A 25960-nucleotide genomic window follows, 5' to 3' on the forward strand; every position below is an offset into this window, starting at 1 on the left:
CGAAGTTATTAAGGGAAGTCAAGGTTCAACCCAGATCGTCACACCAACTTTGATGTTGATGATGTTCACAATAATTTCGCGTAAATCTTCTAAAAATGCGCGACGTCTAGGAAAATCCCTGTAATTTAATAACAGTTAGTTAGGGTAGGCCGCCGTAGGCGAATGGGTTGGTGAGTGACTATCATTCGCAATCCGGAGAGAACGTAAGTTCGAATCTCGGTGCGTGAACATCAAATAATAGAACAAGTTTTTCTAATAGCGGTCGCCCTCGGCAGGCAATGGCAAACCTCCGAGTGTATTTCTGCCATGAAAAAGCTCCTCATAAAAAATATCTGCCGTTCGGAGTCGGCTTAAAACTGTAGGTCCCTCCATTTGTCGAACCACATCAAGACGCAGACCACAAATAGGAGGAGGAGCTAGGCCAAAACCCAAAAATGGTGTAAGCGCCAATTATATATATGCATATATAGTTAGGATCTTTTAAAAGTGACGCCTAGATATCAGTAGTGAATGATTCCTAGACAGTACCTTTACTTTATATCATCTCTGAAGATATCAGACTGATAACAGACTGGTGTACAATTTCACGAGTTAGAACAAAAAAGCATACAAATTATTGAAATTTATTATGAAAATGGTCGAACTTCAAGAACAAAATATCGCCAAATTTGTGATTTTTTGGTGGAATAAATCATCCGAATGAGTTGACAATTCAGAGGTTGCTAAAATAATTTCTAGAAATTAGTTCTGTCGCGAAGTTCTAGATTGGTCGTTCTATTGAGAATATTGTGGGGCAAAGAGTTGCTGAACAACCTTCAACATCGATATCTCAACATTCTCAACAATTAGGCATTCATGAATCGAGTGTTCCACTGCTTGGTGGATTTTACATTTCGGATTACTTTATTTCAATACAACATTTGGGGGCGTCTTTTGAAAGATCTTTATTCGAATTAAATGTTAGGCGTACTCAAGATGTAATGCCCTTATAAATGTATGTGAGTTGCAAAAACTTATTCTATTTTCAGTTATTATTTAGCTAAAAAATCGTGCAAAGGCGAATAGGAACTTCAAGGATGTTCGATATTTACACTTTCGTTAACCCATACCTGATAATGCAGTAAGAGTATGACTATCTACTCTAGTATGCCTACCCTAGTCTAGTACGCAATCATACTATTTGGTTACTCTTAATCTACTTATTAACTTTGCTGCACTATAAAAGTTTAGTTTAATATTTTAAATAAATGAAAGTGAAATAGAAATGAGAAAAGCCTAAAATATCTAAAATTCTAGGATGTGAAAATAAAACAGATTACAAAAAAATTGGATAGACTATATTTTTCATACTGGCATAAATGGCATTTCCTATGTAGAGTAAAAAGGTTTGGTTTATAGACTATTTAAAATAAATATTTATGTAAATAATAGTAATAGCTAAAAAATGGACATAATTTTAATTAACTATAAAGAAAGAGAAAGAATTTAAAAAGCATAGAGTAAATTAAAACAATTGGAATATGAAGACAAATAATAATTTAAATTGTGGAAATTGGGATAAGTACGCACATATTTATATATCTGGATAGAAAGTTAACGCGCTTGAGCCCCTTACAGGTATATATTTCAAATAAGAAAAAGTGATAGTATTACAACTTACTTAGCCATAGCGACGTATTTACAAACAAGAGATAAAATAAATTAAATACGAAATAAATACGTATTTTCAACCACTAAGAAAACGTAAAGTATGCTAATGGAGTTCAAAAGATAATATAAATTGAATTCGAAAAAAATTTACGTTTAAAAAAAAAAAAAAAAATCGCAATCAAAATGGCAAAAATAACAAATTATTTTCTTGTTTTTTTAATAAAACCAAATTCTTGATTTTCTGCTCTTTAAATGTGGTAAGTGTAATATGATATGAAATATGGTGAAAATGTGAATTTAATAGCAAATAGTAATGAATTCTAACAATGTACAAATACGAAATATAAACAGATGCATTACAACAAACACATTTCTCTACAGAAAACTCAATTTAGAATAGAACAAATAATAATATTGAGGTAATTTTTTATTCATAGCTCCATAATCAAACATATATTCGTACTGAAATTTTGTATAAATTTTCTGCCTGATTGACAAACTATCTACAATTTTTAGCATACCAAATAAAGCAACAGTTTACATCGATAAAACTTAGTAAAGAATTTTTAATTTCCATATTTGCAATCAAAAGAATTGATTTTTACTGCAGACAAATTTTCTAAAATGGCGATAATACAACAGAGTATCCTGCCAAATGCAAATTGAAACAAAATATATGGAAATATAAATGGAAAATCGCAAAATACGATATGCGTATATATGAATGCAAATGAGTAATGCAAATTTGGTGTATGTGTGCGTGTGTTTTATTCCTATTGCATGTATATGTGAGTGTGTGCTGATTGTGCTCAGACAGTCTGTGATTCCATTGATGTGATGTGATGTGGTGATCATAGTTGACTAATTGTTAGTTGTTTGTATAGAATGATAATCAGATATAGGTTTGTATGTAAGTACCTTATTAGGAGCCGTTTGCAGACCATGAAATGGTAGATTCTCATACTCGCCAGGTTCCGTCAATGGATCCCCCAGTGAAGATGACTTGTCTTGTACTATATTTTGAGTTGTGAGTTAACATTTCGTTCGAATTTGTTTTGCCGACAGACGGATGAATACATTTTCGTTATTTTCAAAGTTGCATTTGTGCGTGGTTTTCAATTTTTATTTTTAATTTTTTTTACATTGTATGCATTTCATTTGTAACGGCGGAATAATATTTAGCGCAGCAGCGTTTTGCATTTACGTACAATTAAAGATGAACGCAGAAAGGTAAAAAAAATGTAAATCATTAAAAAAATAAGTAAAATTATAAATTTCAAAAAAATTGGAAAAATAAAATATGGAATTAGAGGGTAAACATCTACTTAAAAATATTTCAGATTGTAATTTAGGTGGAAAAAACTTAATATTAACTTAAATTTTATATTATCTGTGTAGATGGTCTAAAAATATGCAAACAAAAAATTGTAGTAATAAATTCAAAATAGAATAGTAATAAAAAATCAACAAACCAGGGTAGATAAAAATCAAAAAAATATATGTGTAGCTTGGTTTTTAAATATGTAAAATATGTGCTCAAAAAAAGTTGTTCATATATAAAGTATAATAATTACGAGTCACTCAGAAGTGGGTAAAATGATAAAGTGGCATGCATTACATTGAAAGCTAACGCAAACCGCAGGCAAATAATTTCGTTGTCGGTTATTAACTTTCAAAAACATCAAAAGGGCGAAATGGCTTAAAAACTTGAGCATAAAATTTAAGAACTAATACAGTTTCACAACATTTAGAACAACAACGATAAAAAACTTAATATATTTTAAAAAAATTTAGCACTCGTTAGTAAGTGGGAAAAAATGGATTGCTTACTTGAGAATAGTTGTTAAATAAGGACTTCACACGATGAAGCATTTAGAATTACTTACATATAAATACATATAAGTGAAATTAGAAGATTTGAAGTTAGTTTGAAATTAATTTTTTTGTTAAATAATTTAATGACAGCATTCGGACGGCAGTGACCGATCACTGTGCCACTGGTGACGTATGTATTAGGTATTGAAATGTTAGACAATGAATTATTTTTAGCCATAAATACTCGCGAAAAAGATTAAATATTTTTAATTTAATTTAATTTTTATATTTTTGTGCATAATTTTATTAGAAAAAAAGTTTCTGAGAAGTATTTTTTTGGTAAAATAGGAATATTTTCTTGTTTAAAATATATTTTATTAAAAACAGAACGACGTATTTTCAATTTGATATTTTTTATTCAAGTATTCAGTTTTTTGATTAGAAAAAAAAGTAAAGTTCTTTAAAAGTATTTTTTTTGCTAAAATAGGAAAATTTTCTTGAAATCAAATATATTTTATTAGAAACAGAAGAAAATAAATATTTTCAAATTGGAAACATTTTTTTTACTGAAAGAAATATTCTTGAAAAGGATGAAGTATATCAATCTGAAAATTTTTTTGAACTAAATTATTAAAATTTTTTTGTTCAAATTTATTATATGATATTAAAAAAACGTTTTAACTATAATAAATAAATTATTTTAATGAAAACGACGCTATAATTAACTGGATTAATTATTTTCAATTCAAATTTTTTTTTTTAATAAAATATAATTTTTGTTCATTCAGAAAAAATTTTATTATAAGCAAATATTTTAACGAAATAAGTAAGTCTTCTTAGTAAAAATAAATTTTATAGCAAATTCGGTTATTTGTTCTCAAAAAAAATTTTCTTCAAATAAATTTTAAATTTATTTAAAACAAAATCTTATGATTTTTATTTTTGTTATACAAGTTTTTTAAAATTTATTTAAAACAAAATTATATATTTTATGAGAAATCTTACTTATTTGGGTATAAAATTTGTTAAAAAAATGTAATACTTTTATAATTTTTATTATATTTTTGTAAAATTTACGTGAAATAAAAGTTTATACATTTATTTTAACAAAAATAAGCAAATTTTCTTAATAAAAACAAAATTTTATTAGAAATAGGACTAAATATTTCCAATTTGAATTTTTTTTAATAGTACAATTAAATATTGTTTTCTATTAAAAAAAAAAACAAATGTTTTACTAACTTTTGTTTGTGGTTTTAAATGTTAAAATATTTTTATTAGATTAATTACTTTCAATTAAAATTTTTTTGAATAAATTGTATTGAAAATAAATTGTTTAAAATTTTAGTTAAAATTTAGTTAAAAATTTAATTTAATGAAAGTTAGATTAGGTTGGTATGGTTGCCCGAGGAATGAGCACGCTTGGAGGAGGAAAAAACGGATTCGTCCTTTGTGATACCATTATGAAGGAGGTGAGGTGAGAGAGGAAGACCGATGGGATGCGGGGAGAGGGCGGGGAGAGGTGGCGCTGGGATGGTTAGGAGGGTGGGTTAGAGTGTGTGGATTATGAACGATGACGCTTTGTGCTACTGATTAAATTCATCGGATTTTTAAAGTCAACGCCTGCTATATCAGCAGGCGCAGCAAAGAAGTAAGAGCCGAGATGCCTGGATCTTAGCCCCGCCAGAACAGGGCAGCTAAGGAGTAGGTGCTGAGATGATTCCACCTCCTCCTCCATATATCCATCGCAAAAGGGACTTGAGGTAATTCCAAGCCTCACAGAATGCATTCTTCGCGCATAGTGACCTGTGAGAAAGCCCACGAGATTCGAGAGCTGATATTTTGTCAACCTCAGAAGCTCGCCCGAGTTGAAAGTTAGAATTTAAAAACTTAATTTAATGAAAATTAGAATTTAGACATTAAATTTAATGAAATTAGAATATAACAATTTAATTAATGACAACTAAATTTATTTTTAATGAGAAAATTCACTTATCTTAGTAAATAAATGTTAAAAATATTTATATAAAATTTTTTTGAAATTTATTTAAAACAAAACTTTTTAATTTTTTTTTAACTAAAAAAGCAAATTTTTCCTAATAAAAATATATTTTATTAGAACAGGTTTAAGTAATTTCAGTTTGAATGTTTTTTAATGAAAAATTTTAAATACTTTCTATTAAAAGCAAAATTTTATTACAAAATGGATTCGTTATTTTCAATAGGTAAATTTTTTCTTTATAATTTTTATTGGAACCTGGATTACTTAAAAAGGAAATTGTTTGTTAAATAAAATATTAAAGTGTTTTTATTTAAAATAAAGTATATATAAATTAAACTCTTTACTGAAATAAGTAAGGTTTCATTCAAAAATAAATTTTGTTAGAAACAGTATTAAAAATTTTGAGTTTGAAATTTTTTTAATAAAATTCTTAAATTTTTTGTTTCAATTAAAAGCAAAATTGTATTTCAAACTGGATTCGTTCTTTTCAATTTGAAAATATTTTTGAAAAAAATATAAAGTTTGTTTATTGAAAATATATCCTTTAGTAAAATAGTAAATTTTTTTATTATTAGAAACAGTTTTTATTAGAAACAGGATTAAAAATTTGCAATTTCCAATTTTAATTTTATTAAATGCCAATTTATAATTTTTTTTTATCAAAAGTAAATTTCATTTTAATTAATTTTTTTACAAACCAAGCAAATTTCCTTAGTAAGAATAGATTTGCCTTGACACGGGATTACATATTTTCAATTTAAGTTTTTTTTCTTTTAATTTTAAGCAATGGTTTTTTGTTAAAATAAATTTTCTAGAATACACATTTTTTATTAGAATACTAAAATTGTGTTGTTATTAAATTAATGACATTATAATTATTTATTTAGTACGGTTTTGCACGAATATTGATGGCTTAAAAATGTTTAGTGGTTAGTAGTCATTAGTGCACAGTGACGAGAAGCTGCTGTCTGAACCCTCTTATTAGTTTGCTTAAGAAAATAGAAAACTCAGAGAAAGTGCTTTTATTTGTGATAAATATTGTATGTATGCATGTATGAATGTGTGTATACATGTAAGTCAAAGAAATTTTTATATATTTTTATTACTTAAAATATTTTGAATATCGGCGAATTTTTTCGTTTTTTTTTATACTTTAAACATTCTTATTATTTTCTAATGTGATTTTTGTATAGTAGCTAATTTCTTGTAATCTTCTTTATTATTTAAAATATTTTGAATATTGACAGATTTTTTGTTAAATATGTTTTTGGTAATTTTTTCTAAACCTTAATTTTTAATATTTTCTAATAAAAAAAATTCTTTTGATTTTTCACTATTAGTTAATTTCAGTTACTTAAATTCTTTAAATATAAAAAATTTTGGAAAAATATATATATTTGCTATAAATTATGTCTGGACGTGTATATGTATTCAAAGATTTTTGTTAAATTGTTCTTGATTATTGGCTAATTTTTGTAAAAATAATATTTTTTAGTTTTTCGTATTAGCTTAAATTTGTTTTTAATATTTTCTGATTTTTGAGAAGACTATTTAATGGTAATAAATGATGTCTGCACATGAAATTTTTTTATGATTTAAAATTTATTGAATATCTGCGTATGTGAAAAAAATATAGTTTTCAAATTTAATACTACCTTAAGATTTTTAAATATTTTTTAGTTTTGAAAAACAAAAAAAAACAGTTTATTTGTGATAAATAACGCGCATATATGTACAAATATACTTTATTTACTCTAAATTTTTTGAATATCAGCCAAATCCAAAAAAAATATATGTTTATATTTTTAGTTTGAAGAAATAAGGTGTCTCAGGTTTTCATTATTTTTTTTTATTTGTGATAAATGGTGTATGTATAAGTGAGTAAAGTTAGGTATTGTGGGCTCCATTTTACCTTGATATTAATTTATGCCAAAAGAATCGTGATGGAAAAGCGATATTTTTTCTTTCTAACAGGTACTTAATTTGCTTTATATTTTATTGCAAAATATATCCTAATAAAATCGCTTTCGTCTGATAATAGAGAAAAAGTTGATGAAAAGAAAAATGGCGGTTAATGTGGCCCAGGGTATTTGGGTAATAATAAGTCAATGAATTTATTCATATATTTTTTTAATTTTAATTAACGACTATTTGAAAAAAAAAAAAATTATTAAACATAGTTAAATATAAATCCACATTCTGAATAGCAGTTGGTGGAAATTTGTGTTTCTCATACTTTTGCTTAAGTAAATCTAAAAACATTTTTACATTTACTTTTATGAAACCCATTGCTATATTAACAGACATTCCTATTGGAGAGAGAAAACTAAACTCATTGTTTGTGCCTGCGCAGGAATCCATACAGCCAACCTTTCCCTGCACGTTACTAAAGAACTGAAAATTTATTATTATTATTATTATTATTAAATTTGTATAATAACAAGTTATACAAATATAAGAAGGCAGCAGCACTAGCAGGATGGGCCATCGGCTGTCAGATAACAAAAAATGTAAATGTACTTTAAATAAGGTCTAACGTTAAGTAATTATCATATTTACAAGCTTATAACTAAATAAAATAAACAAAGGTACATGTTAGATCCGTCTTAACAAGTCGTTGGCTTTTAGAAATTTGTAGACAGTCAGTATATTGCTTGCAGATGGCTCTTTAAGAAAATCCAGTGCAGGAGAGGATCCAAAGAATTGTTGTCTGGAGGTGTGTAGATTTCGACAAGATTGTAGAATATGATCTAAGGTTGCGGTTTCGTCACAAGGTTTGTTTGGCCTATTATTTCTTTCCGCCAATTGAAACGCCAGGGAACGAATATCGTGTCTTGTGTGGCCGCAAAGTCTTGACTCCATTTCTAATGTATATTTTACAAGGTCTTTTTCTGTTACTTCGTTTAGTATTGGCTTACGCCCAAGTGGGGGTTTTAAAAGCAGGCTAGGGGATGCATTACTCCTTGCCATTCTTTGCAATGTAAAAAGCGGCACATCAAAAGTCTTTGATGCAAAAAGTGTGCCCACCTTCTCATTCCTAACAGCTACAATGGCTTTTTTATCATACCGGAGTCCCATTTCCTTATTTCCCCATTTTTGGCATGTCTAAATATGTATAATTGGGAAATACAACACAAGAAAATTAGCGAGAATTAGGAAAATAGACACTGACTAGCCCACATAAGCCACTTTACCACTTACAAGAAAAAAGTATTATAATGCAGAATATCTGAACTTTCACACTCTAAAAATAATCACTTGCTTAAAAATACCATTAATATTACACGCCACTGAAAAACATGTGAACTCCACTTCACAAAATATTTTGATCAACTGCTCATCAGTAAAGGGTCCAATTCAAAAGGCGATCAGCGTAAAACATCCGCCATATGAATTTTGAGGTCCATAAGCAATCTTTCTAGTACATGTTCGTTATTATTGAATTATATTATTGAATTCAAGCATTATAATATCTACCACACTACACACCCAAGCAACTGTCCAAGGGGTGGTAGTGCCGTAATTATTAAGAAAAATATTGAGCAGTACGAAGATTTCAATTTAAGTACAGAAATATTCCAAGCCACAACTGTAACAATCCAAACAAAAAACCAACCACTTTCAATCACTGCCATATATTGTCCACCAAGATACAATATATCTTCAGAAGAATACAAGAAACTCATCAACATGCACAAATTTAAGTTCGTAATTGGTGGAGATTTTAACGCAAAAAATGTTTATTGGGGATCACGTTTAACCACAGTGAAAGGACGTGAGTTGTACAAAGCAGCGCGAGAAACTGGATGTGACTTCATTTCTACGGCGAAACCAACATATTGGCCAACTGATGTCAATAAAACTCCGGACCTGATCGACTTTTTCATTGTAAAAAAACTGTCAACGAACTTTATTCAAATAGCCGAAGGTTCTGATCTCAATTCTGATCATTCACCAATATTCTTAACTATCAGTGAAACAATAATCGAGAAAGAAAGTAAACCGACGCTCAATAATAAAAATACTGACTGGAAATCCTTTGCAAAAATTCTTCAAAACATTCAACAAAATGACTTCTTAGTAACCACCAAAGATCAACTAGAAGAAGAAGTCCAAAGGTTTGTCCAAGAAATCCAGAAAGCTGCCTGGATGAGTACACCCAATTTCAAAAGGGTAACAAATGGAGCTAACTACCCCAAAGAAATTAAGCAGCTCATCACAAACAAAAGAAAATTACGGCGAAAATGGCAACATACTCGTTCCCCTAGTGACAAAACCAAGCTCAACAAAGCATCACAAGAATTAAATAATGAAATAAATTGTATTAAAAATGAATCAATAAATCAATACCTTTCAAGCTTGAGATCTGATAAAAAAGGTGACTACTCACTTTGGAAGTGTACCAAATATTTGAAAAGACCAAATTGTCATGTTCCTCCAATCAAAAGAGATAATAATACATGGGCAAAAAGTGACAAAGACAAGGCAGTAGCTTTTGCAAAACACTTAACAGAAACTTTCCAACCCAACGAAAATCAATCTGACAATTTGTATACTCATACTGTAGATGAAAACACTCCTATTTCATTCATTACTATAAAAGAACTCAAAAGGGAAATAAAACAACTAAAAGATAAAAAAGCGCCCGGATTCGATTTAATTACAGCTGAGGTTTTAAAAAAGTTACCCTACATAAGTTTGGTTAAATTAGTAAAGTTATTTAATCATTCAATTCAGCTTCACTATGTTCCAACCCTGTGGAAAGTTGCGGAAATGATAATGATTCCGAAACCGGGAAAAGATCTACATCTTGTTTCCTCGTACAGACCAATCTCGTTGCTGCCTCAAATTGGTAAGCTATTTGAAAAGCTCATCCTCAATCGGTTGACGCCAATTATCGACTCTAAAGATTTGTTACCTTCGCATCAATTTGGCTTTCGGTGTAAGCACTCAACCATCGATCAGGTGCATAGAATCACAGCCGAAATTGAAAACTCTTTTGAACAGAATAACGTGTGTTCAGCAGTATTCTTGGACGTCGCACAAGCTTTCGACAAGGTTTGGCATGACGGTTTAAATAACAAACTAAATACCTGCCTTCCAAGCGGTTTCTGCGCCCTCCTAAAGTCGTATCTGAGTGAACGCTACTTTCGCGTTAAACAAGGAAATGAATACTCTGACCTTGAAGAAATAAATGCTGGTGTGCCGCAAGGAAGCATTCTTGGTCCGCTCTTATACCTTTTATACACCAGAGACTTGCCGATACCCTCGAATAGCTTGATCGCCACTTTCGCCGACGACACTGCCATCCTAGCAATTGGAAAAAGTGCTGAAGAAGCTGCAACCAAACTTCAAATTGCAACAAACGCTATTGAAGAATGGACGAAAACTTGGCGCATAAAATTGAACAATACCAAGTCAATACATGTAAACTTCACCAACAAAAAAGTGAATCATTATCCAATAATGCTGCTAGGTGCCGCAATACCACATGCAAACACTGCAAAATACCTTGGCATGACGCTTGATGCTAAGCTTCGATGGAAGGAGCATATAAAACTTAAACGGCATGAAATCCATCTGAAGGTAATACAAATTAAATGGCTAATTGGACGAAGATCAAAGCTATCCATATATAACAAAATAGCGATATATAAACAAATTATAAAACCAGTGTGGTCCTATGGCGCGCAATTATGGGGTTGCGCCAGTCAAAGTAATATAAATATACTTCAACGACTCCAGAATAAAATCCTTCGAGATATTCTCAACGCACCTTGGTTCGTTCGCAATAAGGATATTCATCGTGACCTTAATATCCCTACGGTCGCTGAAGAAATTAAAAAACAAGCAGAAGCCCACTCCCATAGGCTTCAAAGGCACGTGAACGAGGAAGCTAGCAATCTGCTCAACACCTCAGGCCTAACTCGACGACTGCATCGAATTAAACCACATGATCTGGCATGATGGCTGTTAACTTAAGGAAGGGACTATGAAAATCTCTTCACAAAATTTTATTTATGTTACCAAAATTGTACTGCTCGTTAGTTTATCTGTAACTAGTTGCAGTGCCAACAAACATTGTTATGTATTTTATATTGTATCTATATTATGTTTGTAATAAAAAAAAAAAAAAAAAAAAAAATGTTCGTTATTATGAAAAATACAGACGTTGACCACATTACCCGAATAGCCCACAAAACCCGATGTTACTCTATACATGCAAGCCAAAAAAATTTTGGAATATCTGGTAAGTTTTGTAAATACCAAATTTAAATCAGCTAATAAAGAGTTCGAATGTCCTGGAAAATATTTTATTCACCTCCGTTGAGAGAAAGGCAAAGTTGCTCAAATCGCGATACGCTACTTGGCTACTTGGCTCTGAGTGAATTTTACCGAATTAGCTGTTGAACAGGCCTTGATTTCTGTTCAAATATTTGTTTGCTTAGAAACCACTTTTTCTTTCTATTTTCTGGTTTGCCAGCATCAACATAACCAATTGCGGTATGCGGTTTGATACTCTTCTATCGACCTATGGATCAAACTATAGTTTTATGCCGCCTCCGAATGGTAGTTAGTATTTTATGTGCAACTTTTTCATGACAGAAGAGCACTCGGAGGTTTGCTATTGCCTGCCGGGTAGCAACCGTCATTAGAAATGTTTTTTCTATTATTTCATGCGTTATGTGAAGTGCGAAGCCTGAACTGAAGGGCAGTCACATACATCGCTGCCCTGGCGCAGTGCATGATTGTAAGTCCACAGGGACTTTCATAATATAATGAAATACTTAACTTTCGAAATGTGAAGTCTGCTATTCTAACTTAATAAGTGTTTTTTTTAACTGAATTGAGACCGTGATACCCTTTTACTTGGGGGATAAAATGCCCAACTTTTCTTTTTATATTTCGTTTTAACTTGACTTACATGTGAAGAGTCCACACACATACAATATCAATAAATAGACCAAGAAGTGTAATTGTACGAATAAATAAAATGTGAAAGTATTGAAAATGTATGTATGTATGTATGCATGTATGTGACATCAGCTATGTGCCAATGAGCATAAGTATGAGTATGAAATGAGTTTGAGTGTAAATGATAATTAGTTATTTCTTACTTTGGACCCGCTCGACTTTCGTCGGCGAAACTGTGGCCACCATGCGTTTCTGCAAGGGCGGCGGTGCCGCTTTGAAAGGCGGTGGTGGACGTGGCGGCGGCGTAGGATTCTTCAGTGTGCCACGGTCGAGCAGTTGTGATCGTCCACGTGTCGGCGTCGTAGTGCTGCTGCTGTTGCTGCTGTTTCCGCTGACGATCCCACTCGCGCCGCTGGTGGCCATCGCCGTGCTGCGGATGTTCGCTGGAGTTCTGCCGTATGAAGGCATTTGAAATGTCACAGAGGCATGTGATCGGGGACTGTTGGCTGGTAGCTGCATAGGCGGCTGCATAGCTGGAGGCGATTGTGGTGGCGGTGCTTTCGCTGCGACTATGACTGTTGGTGTGACTGTAGTGGTAATATTAGAAGCAGAGTGTTCGGAGTTTGTATTTAGCTCGGTAGCACTAGCTTTTGTGGCCGCGTTTGCGCTAAGCGACATACAAGCGTGATTGTTGGTGCTGTTGTTGTTGTTATTATTGCTATTGCTAGAACCGTGGACGGCATTGTCGCTTTGCGACGTGCGTACTGGCGACTTTTTGTACGTGACTACAAGTGGTGAGTGCGTTTGATATTTTTCAGGTTTTTGTTGTTTTGGTGATGTGTGTGTGTATGTATGTATGTATTTTCAAGCCATTACAAAAATGAAAAAAATAAAAAATGCGAAAACGAAAAAGTTTGTTTTAAGTAAAATGAAAATAGAGGCAAAAAATAAGTGACATTTAATTAATTACCACTGCCACTGCAACGTATACCCTTTAGGCGATGCTCTGCGGCGAATGGCGACTTTTCCGTAGTTTCTACGCCGTCAGCGCGACGCTGCCATAACACGCCGGCGCCCGCTTGCCACATGCCGCCAAGCAGTCCGACATGACTGCGTTGGCTGTCACGCGTGGTATCAACGCCCGCACCGCGTCGTTTGAAAATATCTGCAAAGAACTTTTCCACACGTCCCAAACGTCGATCAGCAGCAGCGCGTTTGTCTGTATTGCCGCTTACGCCCCTAACATCACACTTTGGCTCGGCGCTGACAACTGCCACCTGTTCCGAGCCATCCGTTTGAGCTGATGTTGTTGCTTCAGTTGTCAGTGGCATTGTAGCTGACACTCCTGTCGACTGCGCGCTCGTCCCTGACAGGCGCTCAAGTTGCTCGTCTCCGATAACTGTCAACACTGTCAATTGCTGTTCCCCTCTGTTGAAATTTTCGACTGTCAAATTTTGATTATTTGGATTAACATTGATGGGCGGGTGTGGTGTCAATTGCGATGATTTAACAAATTTATGTGGCAGTGTTTGGCATGCGGTGCCTTGTGTATAGGCGACAGGGCTAGCGTGCTCGCTGCCCACTCCTTCGGCGCGCTTGCGCCTACAGTCAAAACGGTCGAGCGTTGACGTTTGCTTGGGAATATCGAAACCAGCGCCGCTGCCGCTATCGCCAACGGCATTTACAACTGCACCCATGCTACTGGAGGCGACGGAATTGGCGGTCTGCGTAGATGCATTGAGCAGTGTTGTTTGCGCGGTGCAAGCTGAGAAGCCAGATGCATTTAGTGTGGCGCTTGATGCAGTGCTGCTGTCAGCCACAGCCATCGATGTCAAATTCGACAGCTGAGCCGTCAATGTGTGCGGTCGAAGTGTCATACGATTGGTTGCCAGATTCTCTTTTGTATCGCTGCTGACATGCACCATGACGCCAGGGCGCAACGGCCAGCGCGGCGGTGATTTGGGTGCTTGTGCGGCATGTCTTATGCGCAAGCTGGGTGTGCGAGTGGGTGTCGTAATGATTGGAGGGTTTTCTGTGGAAGTGGTTGTGGGTGTGGGTGTGGGCTTGAATGAGATCTTGGATGGCGGTTTGGGAGGTGGTGATCTGGGTGGCAGTTTTGGACCGGAAAGTTGTGGCAATTCTTGCGCGGCTAAATTGGGCAAAAGACACCCTGTAGTCGGCGGTTGGGGAGTGATCGTTGCGAGCGCCGGTGCAACAACACCTACTTTTGTTGCATTGGACTGATAGGAAAGTACACTGTTTTGTTTATATGGAAATGCAAGTATTCGATGATGAGTTGATGTGTTGATGCAGTTGTGTGGAGCGATGAGTTTGATTATTTTAATTTTAATTTATGAAAAGCATAAAATTTAAAAGAAAAATTTAGCAGCAACAACATTTATTTAAGACAAGCAAAAATTTATTGACGTTGGAAGACATGATACAGTTTTTTAAGGAGTAAATAACGGTGCACGCATCAAAATATGCAACGAAAAAGAAAAAAATAAACAAATAAAATTAATAACATCAAGAAATTATGAAATATTAATAAAACGGATAAAGTGTTTTCAACGTGATAATATTGATTATTAACGCTGTGAAATTTTAAAAACAAACAATGAAAATTGAAAGGCGTATTAGGCAAACTGTAAAACGCTAGTAACAAAAGGTATTTATTTTAAGCCTTCCTCGTAGCTGGACCTTGACGGTGGTGGTTGGGCTTGCGTGCATCTGCGAAAGGCTGGACTGTGCCAACGGAGAGCTTAGCTGCTCCATAAGGGTTACATATGCTAGAGAGGCCAGCCTGGAGATGTCAGACAAAGACAAGTACAAGTCCGTCCATGTTTTAAACCAGAACCTTTGCCTTACTTGCTGAGCAACTTCCAGGTAGATCATCAACGTTCGTAAATCCAGAAGTGTCTGTCTCATAGTGAGCGGCTTCCTGGTCGGCGGCTCCCAAGCTCGAGCAATGGTCATATTACTGAAGCACTGTTTGCTCAGATGGCTGATCAAAGACCAAATCAAGTGATACTCCATCACAGAGATCTGCGGTGGACAATACCCGGGAAGAAAAGATGAAATCGGATTACAAAAGCTCAATCAAGTTTCTTGAGAAGCTGAGCAAGCGTGACCCAAATTCTCTTTCCACACGGGATAAAGCGCTGAGGAAGAAGCACGCATACAACGTCCGAAAATACGAGTGGCAGACTGCTTTGAGTACGACAGTTTCCGAACAAAGCAGTCCAAAAAAGACGAGCCAGACTGTATCTCCCCTCCGAAAGCCCCAGGTGGACAAAGATGATAGTGGCCGCCATATTTATACTGACGGTTCAAAGATGGACAATGACACTGGATCGGGAGTGTACTCGAAACAATCTTCCAATCTGAGATCTACGCATAGGCAAAGCAGCGAAAACGGTAAGACTAATGGACCTATCCCCGGCAAATCTTGCCATTTTTGTTCATAGTAAAGCAGCAATTAAGGCACTGCGCGCTTCAATTCAGGACGTGTTAAAGAATGTAGAAGGTCGCTCTCGCTTATGCGACAAAACAACACCACACTTTGTTGGGTCCTCAGCCACTCTGGAGTGGAGAAAAATAAAAGAGCGGATGGGTGTGCAAGGAAAGGCTCTGAACTGGGCCTTCAGCGAGTGGTAGAGGAAGTTAGCATTCCTCTAAACGAACTGTAGACTGCGATCGACTTTAGCGTAGTCGCGGAAACTAATAGTAGGTGGTCTCTGACACCTAACTGTAGGGTCCCCAAAGCGCCCTGGCCAAAATTCAGTCTTAAAAGGACAAAATGTCAGTTTGGACTCAACCGATCAACTACCAGCGTTCTCACATGTGTTATAACTGGTCACTGCACAAATGCCACCCTAGCCAGTAGAACAATGACTTCTGCAGGAGTTGTGGAGATGATTAAGAAATTGAGTCGGTACAACACCTCCTCTGTGAATACGCTGCACTTCAAAGGAGCTGGCAAATATTTGATTGAAGACCTGGGAACATTTTTAAAATGTCTCACTGGAGGGACTAGTTAACTTCTTAAAAATAGCTAAGTGGTTTAAGCAACTTAGTTAGGCGCTGGAAATCAAATACAGGTATCAAATGGGCCTTAAGGCTAGCCAGTCTCTTGTCTCAGACAAGCAACCTGGCTAACTTAACCAACCCTCTGAAATCTCCTGAATAAAAAGTTTTAATATTTGTTTTTTTTTTTTTAATGATGTCCAATGAAGTTGAGAAGACATGCTTTATGCTGAAGAATGCTGCCAAAGTGGCAGTTCTGTACAACTGCGCCGTGCCGGTAATGGGGAAATAAATGTCGAGGAAACGTCGGTTTTTCGCCTCTAGCCTCGAAGTGTTGCCTCGGGAAATGTTGTTATATACCTAAGAAAACAATGTGGTAGGAAAGGCTGCAGAAATAGCACTAGCAAGGGCATCGAGCAACTCCAACATAAATATATACGTTGACAGTCAAGCGGCACTAAAGACAGTAAACTTATATGAAATTTTATCTAAATTTCATCGTTCTTAGGACCAGGGAAGCCAGAGAGAGAGACCAGCCGCAGATAGACGGTTACACATCTATTGGGTACCCGGACATAAGGGCATTGCAGAAAACGAAATTGTAGATTGCGCTGTTTTCGTACAATTCGCACAAGACAACGACATATTGAAACCTTTAGATACGGTAAACAATGACATCGCTGCGGACATGAAAACACGGATAGACAGGAGGTGGAATAATCTAGCCACTTGCAAAACCGCGAATATCATGTGTATACAGAATGTAGACAAATACGCCAGATTCGTACTAGTCCTGTCTAGAGAGGAAAGCAGAACTATCGTAGGTATACTGACAGGTCACAATTTGTAAGCGGCACACGCATACGACATGGGAATTGCAAACAATGATAGCTGCAGATTTTGCAATGAACTAGAAGAGAGGGAAACGTTTGAACACCTTCTCTGATCTTGCTTTAACCTAAGAAAACAAATAAATTTTGTTTTTTAAACTACTTTAGGCACATTTTGATATTTTTGCAGAGGTACATTTATGTGCTGGTTAAAAGCTTTAGTTTAGTAGCACAGATTGCGAATGTAACAGTAACAGTAGCCGTAGTAGCAGTAACTTCTCTATTCGGCAACAACGAATAGAGCGAACAGAACCGACGAGTACATGTTAATCCACTAGTTGTTTATCTAGAAACGATAGTTAATAGGTGCACAAATAAGTTCCCGCCAGCAGTGTGTTTCCAGTGGATTCTAACATAACCTAAACGTCATAAACCAACCTTAGATATATGGTAAGCAAACTGTTTCGACACATTCGTGATTTTGTTTTGGTATCATATAATTTTGGTTTAGTGAAAATGTCTGATTTTGTACCCAAAAATCTTCATTTACGGGAAGTGTTGATTTCCCACTTTTATTCGAAAAAAACGGCGCCTGAAGCGTGCCGAGATTGGTTCCGACGCTTCAAAGACGGTGATTTCAATGTTGACGACCGTCCGCGTAAAGGAGGGCCAAAAACCTTCGAAGACGCTGAATTGGAGGCATTGCTCAGTCAGGATCCATGACAAACGCAAGAAGAGTTTGCTTCAGTATGAGGAGTTACCCACCAATCCATTTCCAGGCGATTGCATGCTTTGGGAATGATTCAGAAACAGGGGACTTGGGTTCCTTATGAGTTAAAGACGTTGAACGTCGTTTTTTCGCCTGTGAACAACTACTCCAGCAGCAAAAAGGAAGGGTTTTCCTCATCGAATCGGGACGGGTGATGAAAAATGGATTCATTAAGGCAATCCAGAGAAAAAACAAGTCATGGGGACTGCTCGGTCATGCTTCTACGTCGTCGCCTCGGACGAATATTAATGTTGCAAAGGTTATACTATGTATTTGGTGGGACCAAGTTGGTGTTATTTGTTATGAACTGTTAAAACCAAGCGAAACCATCACTAGGGATCGATTTCCACTTTAATTGATGCGATTGAGCCGAGCACTGCGCGAGAAGCGGCCGCAATACGCGAAGAAGCATGAAAAGTGATTCTACAGCATGACAACGCTCGGCCTCATGTTGCCAAACCCGTTAAAACCTACCTGGAAACACTGAAATTTTAAATCCCACCCCACTCGCCATATTCTCCAGATATTCCGATTATCACCTGTTCCGATCGATGGCACATGGTCTAGCTGACCAGCAGTTCCATTCATATGAGGGCATCAAAAAATGGCTTGATCCGTGGATAGCCTCAAAAGATGAATAGTTTTACAGCGACGGTATACGAGATCTACCAGAAAGATGGGAAAAAGTAGTAGCCAGCCATGGGCAATACTTTCAATGATTCACTAATAACTATTTTTTCAGAATAAAGTTGTTTTTTCATCAAAAACTTAGTTGCGCCCCTAATACTTATTTGAAAAGACTAGAAGCTCCAAGTAGTGCTCTTATTACCACTTTAAGGCTACATGAGGAGTGCCAAACTGGCACCTAATCTAAAGTTACTTAATCTGTTTTACTAGTTTGCCAACACTTGCTGAGGGTTACAAAAAAAGAACTAAAAATTTATATAATTGATTTCTACAAATACAAATAATCGAAAAATATCTTCGGAATGAAGAAAATTTTAGCAATAATACTTGTTACTTAGCGATTTCGCAAATTTTTGTTAATTTTCTTTCAGCTTACCTGTGAGTGGCGCTGATGGAGACATCGGTGCGATCTTAAAGGGTTTGCGAAAAAATCGATTTGTTTTTCAAGTGTTGTTGTTGTTTTTGTTGTTGATGATGTGAGCATAATGAGATTGGCGGACATTGGACATTTGTTGATGTGGGTGTTTGTGAAACAGCAGCAGTGTTTGGGTTGACAGGCGCATTTATATGTGGTTATGTGTATGTGTGTGTGTGATGTGTATTATTGTCGACATAATTTGCCAATAGTTGCAGTTAAGTGTTGATTGGGAGAATGATTGGTTCAATTTTGTAGCGATTAGTAGGTTTTGTATGTATGTATTGTAGGTATAAATTTCATATGTATGTGTGAGTGTCAGTTTCGATTTCATTGCACAATTAGTTAATTGACAAAAGCAGCAGATGTTGTTTGTTGAGTTTTGTTTGGGTATTTTATAAAGTTTATTTTTGTTTTTGTAAGTTTTCGTAGTTTATTCATATTTTGTGATTTTTGTTTTTGTTTTTGTATATGTCCATATTATTGCCATTCAATTGAGTACATTTTGTGTTAATAATATTTCGGCAACGAAATAAACATCGAAAAGCGGCAACAACGGCAACAGGCAGACGTAAAGGCAAGCAAAAAATATGTATGTATATGCACAAATACAAGTATATAAGTAAGTACACATATGCAATTATTCCATTTGAAGCCAATTTAAGCCATTTCAAGTCAATGCGTTCATCATAAGTGGGCAGACGAGAAGCAACGAAAAATTTGCAAAGTATTTAAGCGCAGAAGAAAACAAATAATATTCAATTTAATTTCGTTAATAAATATTTGTTGAATTTCAAATATGTGTGTATGTGTGTGTGTTTTTGAATATGATTTTTTTAATAGGTTAGCACAATTCAGAGGTAATGGTGTGTGTGTGTTTATATTGGGTTTTTGCAATAAATCATTTGCGTTTTAAGTTGACGTTTTATATAAATTTCGCATTGTTTACCAATTTTCCACACAATTTTGCATTCATTGCACGATTTGCCATATTTCATTGTGTATTTGTCGATTTAATTTTTTCGTTTTTTTAATGTTTTTTGAGTTTTGTTTAAATGGTTTTTAAACCGATTTATTAAAGTATTTTTTATTCGGCAGATGGTACAGGAGCGCATATGAAATGATTTTAGTGTCAAGGTATTAGTGTTGTTGTTGTTACGTTTTATGTTGACCGTTAATTCAGTTTTCATCAGCAAAAGTTTTTTTTGGTTTTTGTTTTAAGTTTTTGGAGCACAAAAACACATAAAAGCGCAAAACATAATAAGAGGAGAGAAAACATAAATTTACTGTTAAGTCACATGTCAAATTAAATTAAGCAAATAATTAATGTAAAGTGTTTTGGAACTCGCAATTTATATATAAATAGTACGCATATATAGATAAGTGTGTATGTATGTGTGTATGTTGCTGACACAGTATGCTACAGAATTTTGTTGGTCAGGGAGTTTTAGATCAAAAAGTGCGATGCCTAAAAATAATCTTTAATTTGTTCATTTTTATTTTAAGGAAAAACTTGCTTATTCGATGGCGTGAGGAAACAGGAAGAGGAAGAGAATTGTCGAGCAATGACATACCGGATTTCTGCTGTGCTGCCAGATGATTTCAAATTTGCTGCCAGGTGATTTAATCGATGCGAAAATATAAGCCTGCCAAGTCTTCGTACCTGGTGGTGCCTCCATTTAATTTTAGGGCTTTTTGCTTCCCAAACCACCATCAACTGCTTGAAGCAGGTTTTAAAATTGTCGACACTTGTGGGTAGGTAGGTGGGGTGGTTGTCGCAATGACACACATAGACCTTTCATAGGTCCATTGTGATACCACTGGAACTTATCCTTACCCTATGGGCTCCTTTTCAAACCATCTGGTAACTTTAATAAAGGAGCAAAGCTTCGTTAGTTTTAGATGCGCTATGTCCGCACACCACAACTATGAGAAGCAGGCCACGAAAAGTTCCTTTGATGGCAAAAAAGCACGTTGCGGCACGCTTAAAATCTGCCAAAGAACACGTAAATTGTCCAAAGGAAAAGTGGAGAAATCTTTTGTGGACGGATGAAACTAAGGTGGTTCTATTTGGAGAAACTGAGTCTAGGCAGTATGTCGTACGCGAAGACAGTCAAACATGGCAGTACGAAAGTGATGGTATGGGAAGTTTTTGTTTTAATGGCGTTGGATCAATCCCTTTGATATAAAAGCAAATGGATCAGCAGTTGTAAGTGAGAATTTTAGAAAATGTATTGTTGCCATACGTTGAATGAAATATGCCATTGAAGTGGTTGTTCCAGCAAGATAACTACCCAAAACCTACAAGTAAATTTACTAAGGAGTGGTTTCGGGTCAAGCGAGTTGAGGTGATGTGGTGGCCTGCTCAGTCACTAGACCTCAACCATATAGGGAATCTATGGACAGTTATACAAACCATGTTGTCGATCGTAGATCTATAGAATACTGTCTAGAAGTCTTGCAAGCAAATTATATTAAAATAGTATTGTGATCTGATCGATTCCATGCCACGCAGACGCGCAGCCGTAATAAAAAATGATGGTTATTCAACCAATTATTAGGAAAACTAAGGCAAATAACTAATAACAATTAGTTGAATATAATTTTATTATTTGGTTTACAGAGTCTTGGGTTCTTATTTGGCTCGATAACCGCTTACGCGATTTTGGCCGCGTTTAACAAAGCGTGCCAGTCGTTTCTTTCTCATGCTAACCGGCGCCATTTGGATACACCAAGTGAAGCCAAGTCCTTCTCCACCTGATCTTTCCCACGCAGATGAGGCCTTCCTTTTCTTCTGGTACCACCAGCTGGTACCGCATCGGATACTTTCAGAGCCGGAGCGTTTATATCCATTCGGACGACATGACCCAGCCAACGTAGCCGCTGGATCTTTATTCGCAGCACTATGTCTATGTCGTCGGGAAGCTCTTACAGCTCATTGTTCCATCACCTGTGTTACTTGCCTTCACCAAGGTGCAAGGGCCCAAACATTTTTCGCAGAACCTCTCTCTCAAACCCTCCAAACACTCAACACTCCAGGCGTCCCTCATCGAATGTTGTCATCGTCCAACAAATTACTACTAAATTATTACTATCTATAAATTCAAGCCTATAGAAAAATTCAAAACCGGTTTAAATCTTAACAAATACTTGTCATTAGCCTACTTTCACTAGAAATTGCGAATCCTGTACTCAAACCTTACTAATTCAAAATAGTAGATTTTAACAGAGATTCACCGAATTTAGCACATCAACAAAATAGTATAAAAAAATACTTTACATTTTCTTAAATTTTTTTAAAGCTTACGGAATTCTTAAAGAGTTAAGGAGGCCTGGAAAATTATTGAACTAAAAGAACTACATCTTCAAAAAATTACTTTCGCGACAAATGAAATAAATGGAACTCATCATTTTTCGTTTATCAATAATGATTCAATTTGTATTGTTAGTCGAAGAAAGAGTTTTTGTTCATTTTATAATTCGTGGCCACTTTACTTTGTTTAATGGCCCAACTGTTTTTAAGGCAAATCAGTTTACATTTCATTCATTCAGTCTCCACTAGAAAAGTTGCTTCCCTTTTCAGGCTGGCGTCTTACAATTTTTCTGTTTGAAAAACACTTAGGTTGGCTGGCCTACTCAATTCCATGAGTCTGTTGTTTTGCATTTTTTGTTATTTAGTATTTTTTATATTTTTTTCTAAAATCTGTAACACACTGTATCAACAAAACAAGAGAATTCATTTCGAAACAAAAAAATGTGTACATAGGTATGTATTTTTGATATAATGATAAAAAATCGATGAACAAATAATTCACTATAACTGCATTGCAATATAATTTAATTAGTTTCTTTATTATGTACAATGAATCATTAGTGGGATGCGTATTGATTTTAAGTTTTATGTAGAAGCACTCAATTTTTGTTTGCTTTGCATACATCCATATAATTTAGTGGGCATGATTGAAAGCGGGTGAGCAAACAAATAATAATAATTTCAAACAAAATTATGGCATAGCTGCAGGCGCAATGTAATGAAATTGAACACAATTGAATTATTTGCCATGCATTAGATAACTAACTGCGGGGCCATGGTATGGCGAGCGTGTGTGTTTTTATTAAATTAATTACGATTAAATAAATAAACAAATGCTCGCTTATTGACATAAATGGAAGTTGGCTTATTTTTTATTTATTTACATATTTTATTTTATTATTATTGTTTGTAAATGGAATTTTTTTAGGTGTAAATGGATTTTTTGTTAGAGCGAAGAAAGTGGCATTTCTGAATTTATTTAAGAGTTTAATAGTTTGGGCGTTTCAAAATGGTTTTAACGGGAAGATATGGCAGGAATATTTGATTTTGTTTTTGTTGTAATTGTAGAAATTCACTTTAATTAATAAAAGGTCAGATGCGAAAACTTGACAAATGCTGAATTGGGTTTCTTCATGCATGAGTATATAGACGCAAATACCAAAATGTACATCAAATATTGTAACAAACATTGATAATTATTTAAAAGACAAATAATTGAATGCAAATCAAAAAGTTACAATTATTATTGCGGAAACTCAAAAGTGGCGAGTAAATTTCGTGTGTGTTAGGGAAAACTCAAATAAACATTTTTGAAAGAAGTAATAAAAATTATTTTACATAATAATTATTAAACAAGTTTTTTAAATAGTAATTAAAAATATTTTTTTAAGTAAAAAAATTATTTAAAAAAAAATGTTTTTTATATAATAACTAAAATTTTTTTTTTTAAATCTAATAAAAAAAATTGAAAAAACTAATAAAAAGTAGTAAAAAGAGTTTATTAAATAATAAATAAAAAACAAGAATTTTAAATAATAACTAAACAATTTTTTTTTTGTAAATGTTAAAATATTTTTTTTTAAGTTTTTTAAATAATAATTAAAATTTTTTTTTTTTTCAAATCAAATTAAAAAAATTTGAAAAAAACTAATATAAACAGGTTTGTCTTCACTATATTTTTAATTAAATTTTTTTATCTTCAACAATTAATTTTTTTTTAAATATTTTTTTCAACATTTTTATTACCTCTTTCAAATATTTTTATTTGTTAAAGAAACATTTTTGTTATTTTTATTTTTATTTAAAACAATCATTTTTTTTATTCCTTGGTTGAAAGTTAAAAAAAAAATTTTAAATAATTAAAAAAGAGTTGTTTTAAAAAGAACTAAAATTATTTAAAAAAAGTGTAAGCAAATAAAAAAATTTGAAAAAAAGAATCATTCAAAACATAAACATTTTTAAAAGTTCCACACAAACCTTTTTTTTAAATTCAGAAAAAAGCGAATACAAATAAAAAAAAAATTAATAATAAACCAAAAAAATTAAGAAATGAAAACAAATAAAAACTTTTTTAAAAAATCCAAAAAAAAAATTGAAAATTCCTTTATTAAAAATATATTGTAGACCAACCTTTCGTGTAAAAAATTAAGTTAGAAACCTCTAACAAACGCAAAATTAAAAAAACTAAAAATCCAGTAATAAAATAAAATAAAAGTTGAAAATATTTTTTCTTAATATTATATATTAAAAAAATTAGTTTTTAAAAATTCAAAAAAAAAAAAATAGAAAATGTTTGTATCAAAAATATATTGGAGATAAACCTAATTTTGTGTGAGAAAGTGATTTTAAAAACCCCTAACAAATGCAAAATTAAAAATATAAACTTTCAAACTACTTAAGGATTTCTCGCTTTTTAACTTTCAAATATCTTAAATGGGAATTTACATGTAAAAATACTTCTTATACATATATGAAGTTATAATAATCTTTTTTCCATAATATATAACTGTACTTACATTTATCTTGACGTCTGCGACGGCGACATATGCAGATGATGATGCAACAAATTATAATCACGGCCAGAAGTAGCGCCAGTATTGAGGCTACCAGAATGATGAGTGTTGTCTTATCCCAGCGTTGCCACCAGGCCAGTTGTTCTGTGAGTGAATGATAATTTATTATTTTTCAGGTTTTTTGGAAATGCTTTGCGTGAACTAAAAAAGTAGACAATAACTGAAAACAAAGTAACACACAAAGAAATGCTTGCTGGTGTCAAGTGGTGGGGCGGAGAAGAAGTAGTAAATTTTTGGTACATAAAAATGTAGATAACAGAGTTTAAAGAAAATGTTTTGTGTATAAATGCATAAATTTATTGCTTTTAAATATTAACAATAATTTCTGTGTGAATTGAGAATATTGATTTGGTCTAAAATTGGAGGAGGAATATAATGGTTATATAGGGCGATTCAAGGGTGATGCAGATCTTTGGGGGCAATTATTTGTGTTATGTCAATTTTTCAATACCTTTTTTCAGACAATTGGCACTACAGGCTTTGGCAAACTTAGTCTTGGAGTGATAGTCAGTTGAACAACGCGTAAAAGAGATTAAAAATTTTATGAAAAGGGCTTACGTAATTTTTTTAGTTAACATAAATGGGCATTTGAGTGAACAATCAGCCGTATGGTGTGCTGAAACTGCTCATCTCATTAAAAAAATGTATATAAGCCGTTTTTCAATAGGTGCGCTTCAACTTTTTTCCGATAGGGAGGGCAAACGACGCAATATTTTTTATTTTTCGCTTGTCATTTGTAAACTTCATTAGTATACATTTGATCATAGAACGCAACACACTTGAGCAACGATTGCAAATCGTGTAAATTTTTTATGAAAATTTATAAATTTTCCAAAAAAACATCTTCAGTGATGAAGCTCAATGGCTTTGTCAACAAGCAAAATATGCGTTACTGGGCAGAAAGCAATCCACACGTGAGTCATGAGGTACCGTTGCATCCCGAAAATATCACTGTTTGGTGCGGT

General features: G+C 33.9%; 2 protein-coding genes across 2 annotated transcripts in view; both read right to left on the reverse strand.

The window, feature by feature from the left end:
• Positions 1-25960, reverse strand: part of LOC128861996 (uncharacterized) — a 147590-nt gene that overhangs the window by 21024 nt on the left and 100606 nt on the right. The window contains 5 exon segments of the mRNA XM_054100368.1: positions 2569-2663; positions 12586-13167; positions 13353-14638; positions 19071-19104; positions 24939-25079. Coding sequence (XP_053956343.1) covers positions 2569-2663; positions 12586-13167; positions 13353-14638; positions 19071-19104; positions 24939-25079 — 2138 coding nt within the window.
• Positions 3481-13296, reverse strand: LOC128861076 (uncharacterized). Its single transcript, XM_054098963.1, has 2 exons — positions 12586-13296; positions 3481-3531 (listed from the first exon to the last, which is right to left on the reverse strand). The coding sequence occupies exons 1-2, from the start codon at positions 13058-13060 to the stop codon at positions 3494-3496; spliced, it is 513 nt and encodes a 170-aa protein (XP_053954938.1). The 5' UTR covers positions 13061-13296; the 3' UTR covers positions 3481-3493.

The sequence above is a fragment of the Anastrepha ludens genome, chromosome 4, assembly GCF_028408465.1.
Source record: "Anastrepha ludens isolate Willacy chromosome 4, idAnaLude1.1, whole genome shotgun sequence".
Lineage (NCBI taxonomy): Eukaryota > Metazoa > Arthropoda > Insecta > Diptera > Tephritidae > Anastrepha > Anastrepha ludens.